The sequence below is a fragment of the Myripristis murdjan genome, chromosome 5 (assembly GCF_902150065.1).
Source record: "Myripristis murdjan chromosome 5, fMyrMur1.1, whole genome shotgun sequence".
NCBI classification, from domain to species: domain Eukaryota; kingdom Metazoa; phylum Chordata; class Actinopteri; order Holocentriformes; family Holocentridae; genus Myripristis; species Myripristis murdjan.
The window spans coordinates 34,196,230-34,203,729 of record NC_043984.1 but is presented as its reverse complement, the minus strand read 5'-3'; the positions used below and the strand labels follow the sequence as shown (position 1 = coordinate 34,203,729).

General features: G+C 42.6%; 2 protein-coding genes across 4 annotated transcripts in view; both read right to left on the bottom strand.

Annotated features, from left to right (window-relative positions):
• LOC115359829 (zinc finger protein 585A-like) overlaps window positions 1-7,500 on the bottom strand; it is a 1,044,768-nt gene that overhangs the window by 467,064 nt on the left and 570,204 nt on the right. The window lies entirely within an intron of this gene.
• LOC115359767 (protein TMEPAI-like) overlaps window positions 1-7,500 on the bottom strand; it is a 38,461-nt gene that overhangs the window by 9,607 nt on the left and 21,354 nt on the right. The window contains exon 1 of one of the 3 annotated variants that reach the window (XM_030052395.1): window positions 1,551-1,807. The exons of the other annotated variants lie outside the window; for them this stretch is intronic. Within the exon in view, the coding sequence (XP_029908255.1) occupies window positions 1,551-1,608 (58 nt within the window). The 5' untranslated portion in view covers window positions 1,609-1,807. Of the gene's footprint in view, window positions 1-1,550; window positions 1,808-7,500 lie in introns of those variants that run through there. 3 annotated transcript variants of the gene reach the window in all.

Sequence of the window (7,500 nt, the reverse complement as noted above, 5' to 3'; positions counted from 1 at the left end):
TTATTTCGATCACAGCAGCACAACAAATTAAACATAATTAAAGAATTAAAGAGAATGAATATGGCTGGTCGAAAAGGGTTTTCGGCTGAAGCAAAAACTTTGTGGACCTTTCAATCATCTCTCAAACTTCTACCAGCTCGAATAATCTTATGAGGGCCCTGCAATACAGCATCATCACATTACATGAAAAATCAAAACATTACCACACACACTACCACATCACACACACACACACACACACACACACACACACACATACACACACACACCAGGCCTAAGCCCCTGAAATCATCAACCCAGAGAAGCAAAGTCCACCTTTCGCATTATGTGACAATGAGCTGCCAAATTTGTTGACAAATTCACATTCATTTGAAACCAGGCCTCCTCACTCCTGCATCATCAAGTCATTCAGTCTCATGTTCAGTGCTCAAATCCCTCATCAAACAAGGTAAGAAAAAAAATTGCTAGTGGGATGAGATAATCCCACTTGTTTCCAATGCAGTTTCACTTGTTTTGGGTTTTTTTTCTGGAGAAACAAGTATAAAAATGTTGAAACAAGTGGGATTATCTTTCTGGAGAAACAAGTATAAAAATGTTGAAACAAGTGGGATTATCTCATCCCACTGAAGGTAAGACTGAATGACGTGTTACCGTGGAGATTTTTAGCAGTGCTGTGTATGATGTAAATAATCCCATTGAAATCCACAATAAAGTTTCAAATGGCACAGTTGGGTCAGGTCAATCAAGCTGTCTTCACTCAGTCCCTAAAAAGCTGGTTGTTTTTTTTTCCCCATTCCATAGCAGCATCATGAAGCATCAGCACTTGGGTCAGTCCTGTTTCACCACCCACTGATACTGTTTCCACAGCATGCTGCATGTTTCAAACAGAATAAGACAATAAAACCTCCACATTATGGCTGGTTACATGTCAAAGCGGCTGGTAAATACATAACGTGGCCACTGTCTCTGTTTTACCAGCCAACTGCAGTTTCAGAAGAGAACTGGGCTGCAAAGCACTGTTAGTTACTTGGAGAGCAGACTAATTAAAAGTTACCAACAGACTCCCTCATACTGTCTAACTTTCAATGATGCGTTTAGTTGTGATGTTTTGGTGCAAGACAAGTGCTAGCAAGTGTTCTTCTGAGAGCAAACTAATTACCAAAGCCTTATGTTTTACAAGCCAACTTGAATTGTAGAGTAGAGCTGGGTTTCTACATGATGGTTAGTAACCTGTAAAAGCGTCTTATAAGAGAGACACACCTACCAACCACAACAAAACATTACAAATTTGTGCCATCATGTGGCTCTTGGTAATCTTCCAGACTGCTGAGGCGTATATACTCAAACTAGTGGAGGCTGGTGATTTGAAAATGAAGGTAAGACGAAAGGGAATCAACCTGGAAAAATCAGACGCTATCGTTTCAGTCATCCATGAACCAGTGTCTCCTCACTCCAGCAGCAATAATATCAGTATTACAACAAAAACTATGAACATTACAAGAGACAGCTCAGCCAAAGATAGTTTTGAAAAGCAGAGATGACTAACTCACCACAGAGTTGTGTTTGAACACAGTTGTCATGACTGTGAATCCCTGAGGCCGGCTGCATAGTCTCTTCACTCCAAATGATCTATGTTCAGATGAAGATCTTTGTTCAGGTAATCCAGACTGCACTTGTATACCAGTGACTCCTACCTGAAACTTTTCCTCCAGATGAACTTTGTCAGACTCAACTTTACCTTCCTACTTCGCTCTTCCTCTAGCAGCTAAAAAACAAAACAAAACAAACAAACAAACAAAAAAAACAAAAACAGAAAACAGAAGAAAAGAAAAAGTTCCCTGAGGTGAAACTCACACAAACTACATATCTTCAGACGCTCTGACGCTACGCTGTGTGTCTTTGTCAACTGACACACACACACTGAGCCTCAGCAAGGCTTTGTCTCCTACTTTTTCTCACACACAAACACACATGCACACATTCCCCCAGAATCCACACACACACACACACACACAGTGAGGGAACAGCTGACCAGACCCCACCCCACCCCAATAGCTGTGAACAATAGGGGTCAAAGTGAGGGAGGAGGGGAAGGAAGAAAAAGAGACAGAGAGAGAAAGCGGGGGAGTGGTGGGAGCGTCTGGGAGAGACAGATGGGACAGAGGGACGGACTGAATAATGATGAGAGAGACATGGGGGGGGGCAACAACATCAATACACAGCTCTTATGTGTTTGTAGCTCCAAGCTAACACTGTAGCACACTGTAGCACAAGATGGGACCCGGGGACATTTCCAGGGACAGAGCATCAGATCAGGGGACTGTCTGAAAAACGGTGACGTCTGACCACACTACCGTGGGAGTCTGTCTACAAATCACCTCATAATGGATGATTATGAAACAACTCCAAAAACAAGCCTGGCAAAACTAAACTCTATAAACCCACGGACCATAAAAACAGCTTTTCTTTAGTAAAAGTTCCTAGCTGTTTCTTTAGACAACACTAGCATGTTGGCATGGAGCACTGCAGTTAACAATGTTCACATGAGTGAGTCTGATGTCGGCGTTCTCATCACCTGATGGCTCGGTGGACCAACAGGCAAATCTTTTAATCAGTTTATTTGATTATTTTTTTAATCTATGTCTTGCTGTGTAACTGCTTTGTTTTGCATCTCTGCCTTTTCTTTATGTCTGCTCTGTGTTTGTTTGTTTCCTCTCCCATGCAAGGCACATTCCTGCGCATTTTAATGTAATAAAATCTGATTGAGTTGTTATAATGGAGGAACTGCAGTGTTGTAGCAGGACACAGCAAAGAAAAAAAAAATCAAATACTGTCTAAACATACCTATGCAACCAGCAATTTCAGCAGGCGCACATGTTAAATAGAAATGGACAAAAGTACGAGAGATATAAGGCTGGGAATAAAATCACTACAACATAAGGAGACAAAGAATGAATGCATTGGTATGTATAATTTGAGAATATGGAAAACATTTACAATATATGCTGTATGAAATAAATAGATATTACAGTGAACGAGAGGAGTGAGAGAGAGAGACAGAGAGAGACATTGCTGACTGAATATTTTTGCAAACTAATAGCAGCTGTAGTGCATGATGGTTAATGTGTGAACTGTGCTTGGCTGGCATCACACACACAAACACACACACGCACGCTCACGCACACACACGTATGTGTAACCACAGTTATTGGATTCATGAGCCACATCAGACAACAGTCACATGGCTGTCGTCTCCGATTCAGATGCAAGTCTTCAGTCATCAAAGAAAGACAAAGAAAAAAGAAAGAGGGATCACTATCATCCACACTTTATGAACTCAGAAGTGGCTGCTGATTCTGCTAAATAATGTTCTAACAAAGTGTCTAAGTATAAATACTGCTGTGCATCGTGGGATTGACAGGGAGGGTAAATGTGGTGGGCTAAAGTCAGAGCCTGGCCAGTGAAATGCCTTCTGTAAACTGTGCTGTGTACCGTGTTGAACATCAGGCTGTCAAATACACAACAGACGTGAAACAGCAAAAGATTCTGAAAGTTCACGCTGCTGCTGGATGAAGTTCAGCCTGTAGCAAATAACTGCTGTTACACTACTAATGTTACTGGCCCAATGACATTTGGAGTTTTTTTTAATGTTGTCAACAGCTAATATTTTGAATTTACCTCATGAATTTATTCCCCCTTGACAATCCCAGAATGCAACACACTGTATGTTAAATGAAATAGAATGACTGGAAACAATGAAGGAAGCAAGAAGGAAAGATGGTAAAGTAAGGAAGAAAAGCACAAAGAGAAGTTAGGAGGGAACACACACACACACACACACACACACACACACACACACAGACAAAACACACTGCAATGCCACCCTCACTCTTCTCTTGAAGCCGCCCAGGCGTGTGTGTGTGTGTGTGTGTGTGTGTGTGTGTGTGTGTGTGTGTGAGTGGGCACAGTGCCTGCTGACAGCTTGTGTCTCCGTCTCTGTTTCGTCAGCTGGCGCTGAACTTTCTGTCCTCCAGTCAAAACACTTCACTTTCTTTCTTTCTTTTTCTTTCTTTCTTTCTTTCTTTCTTCCTGTCTTCCTTTCTTTCCTTTTCTTCAAACAAGTGTCAGGAACATTTTAGGACACTTGGCAACTTATTACGTTACCCAGCAGCTCTTAGTTCTTTTTGTTTTGTCACAACTTGCTGTTTCAATTCAGATTTTCTGATCCGCTGCGTCGTAATTCACATGAAGACGGTCGGATGGAAACCAGACTGCAGCTTCTTCCTTTTAAAGATCTGTTTGTTCTCTCTGTCTCACCAGCTGACTCTGTGTGTGTGTGTGTGTGTGTGTGTATGTGTGTGTGAGTCTGTGTGTGTGAGTCTGTGTGTGTGTGGGTGTGTGTGTGTGAGTCTGTGTCAGCATGAAGCACAACTTGTCAGCTCCCAAATCTGAGAGCTCACCAGGTCAGTCTGCAGACCTCCTGCCCCTCTCTCTCTCTCTCTCTCTCTCTCTCTCTCTCTCCTCTTCCGTTTTTGGGTTTTTGGTTCTTCCAGTTCAATGTAATGAACTGTTGGAACAAATCACCACAGATTCTCCCTATTTGTCCAAATTACAAACATTTTTCCTCACCCAATCAGGCAGACATGGGAATTCTGGGTAGTGAAGTCCACAGTGACCTTTTGACACCATGTGGGGTCGCCAGCATGAGAAGCTGCTCACAGTGCAGCTTTAATGTCTCACTTTGTCTTTTTAGGTCATTTTATCTATCATGCCATACGTTTGTTTGACAATTTATGCCAAAATAATGATAAAAATGTTATTTTATATCAAAATCTCATTATTTTTAGTACTTGGCCCTCTCCCATCAAATAAATCTAACTCTGTCTAACTGATCGCCCACTGGGTTACACTACTGCCCTCCCCACGTTATGCCCCTCCCCCATACCTCCAACATCCTGTTTCAACAGGAAGTGGTGAAGTAACATTAATGAATACAGACGCTATCAAAATGTGTCTCTCTTGTGACTTTAAAGAAACTGACCGACAGACAGACAGACAGTCTGTGTTAATCTGAAGCAATTAGCTCATTTGTCATCGGCTGCTGCTCTCTGTCTGTCTGTCTGCCTCCTGCCTTCAGCTAAAGGTCACAGCCGGTCAGACGGCTTAGACACACCAGACAGACTGTGTGTGTGTGTGTGTGTGTGTGTGTCTGTGTGTGTGTGTGTGTGTGGTGGGGGTGGAAGGATGGAAGGGAGGATGGCATGAGGGTAGGAGGGAAGGACAGAGGAAAGGAGACAGAAAAGAGGGGGGTGGGTGGAGTTAGCGAGTCTCTCTCTCAGTCCTCGAATGACTCGACAGTCTGGGTAGTCAGAAATAGCACAGACAGCTGTGCGTGTGTGTGTGTGTGCGCGCGCGTGTGTGTGCGCATGTGTGTGTGTGTGTGTGAAAGAGAGAGAGACAGAGTGAGAGAGAGTTGTAGGTCAGAGGTGCACACAATTTGCTTGCCAATTTCCATGAGAAAGGCTATAGGGGATGGAAGAGGGGGCGTGCGCACACGCACGCACACACACACACACACACACACACACACACACACACACACACACACAAGTACACACTGCCCTCTCCATTGACTTTAGGAGCCATGGTCATGGTACAGCCAACAAGTGTGGGAACTTTGGTCCAGAAAACTCCCACTGCTACTTTCAGCTGTGGGAAAATGGAGAGGAAGGGGTGTATGTATGTATGTGTGTGTGTGTGTGTGTGTGTGTGTGTGTGTGTGTGTGTGTGTGTGTGTGCACATGGGGGTGGTGGTTATCGTCCCTCCTCATCTTTCCATCCATGCTCTTTCTCATTCTCGTCTTTCACCTGTCTACACTCTGAAAAAGGAAACGTCATTTTCAACACGTCTGCATGTCTCGTTCCGAGCGACGTGCGTTTCTGCTCCACAAATCCACACGTGGACGTTTTTTTTTTCTCTCACGTTGTTGCTGAAACGGCAGAGCTGAATGTGTAAAGGCTGACCTGGCTGATCCAGCTCAATATCAACCTGCACGGTGTCAGTCTGACTGCTGTGTTCAATCGTGAGTGTACAGTACAGCGGAGTAGCTATGAGTAGAGCTCAGAGAGCAGCGTTATCACACATTCAATGAAGAAATACAATCCCAGAACCCAGAAATTTGAAAGTCTTGAATATTTTTCAGTAACTTCATCATCATCATCATCATCATCATCATCAGTTAACAAAAGAACAGAAAATAGAAAGTAGAGCAGTCTTGAGTAGACTGAAACAGAACGCAGCAGACAAGTGGAGAACAGAATAATTCACAGCATTTACATGATATACACTCAGGGGCCAATTTATTGGGTCCACCTGCACAATCCAATCCAATCCAATCCAATCCAATCCAATCCAATCCCATCCCATCCAACTGTTGTGCCATAAAGTTTCCTTTTCTGCTGCCTATAATGCTCAGCTTGTCTTGTTGTCACAGTAATAGAGGTGTTCATTCACTTCTATGTTTGGCATTGAGCTCATAGTTAGTGCTGCTGCTGGACTGGACTACATTTTATTGAGAGCTGTTTCCAATATTCTGTTCCTATTCATGTATATAAATAGGGAGGACAAAAAACACCTCTCAGTATAATGTAGTCCAGGACAAGACCTCTACAAACTACAACCTCAATAATAAATATATAATTAAATTGACACATTCTCCACAATGTCAGCAAAAACTGAACATTAAAAACTTTGTTAAAAGGTAAAATTTATGGCAGAGCTGTTGCACTGAACAGCATAAGATACAGGTGGACCTGATAAAGAGGACACTAAGTATATTTATCTGGGCTTAAATGATACAAATGTTGCCTAAATGTTTCCTTTCTTTTTCTATGTTTTAGCTGTGTTTAGCGGGCAGCTACCAGTTACTGGAACTGATTGTAATGATTTGTAGATTTTGTTTTTGGTGATTTATAATCCCATAAGGGATGGCTCACAAAACAAGACACAAAAATAAACACAATTCATTCATTGCTAATCCAAGGAAGTGCCATGCTGAACTGAGTCCAGTGTGGAATGCTAGCTGTGCTAATGCTAATAGGAAACAGCTCACCTCTGAGTCAAGATAACACAGAAAGCTGAGGGCCCTGACACACCAAACTGGCTGTCGGCCCTCACTGGGCCTTTGACCAGCGTCTGACTGGTGATCATAGTTTTTGCCGTTTCAGCTTCACTTCATCTGCAGATTTTGATCATTCCATGAAAAAACATTTACAATAAAATGGTCATTTGTTTTTCGATAATGAAATGAAAGATTCAGAGTGGCACTGGAACAGACAGAGCTGGCCTTCAGCTGCAGCCTATACGCTGTGTTCATGGAAAGGAGATGATGAGTGACCGTTAGCCTCAGTTAATGCTAACTGATGCTATCTACTCCATTCACTTTTACATTTAACATCATCTAACATCCTTTAACATCATTTAACATCACTGAATTGACC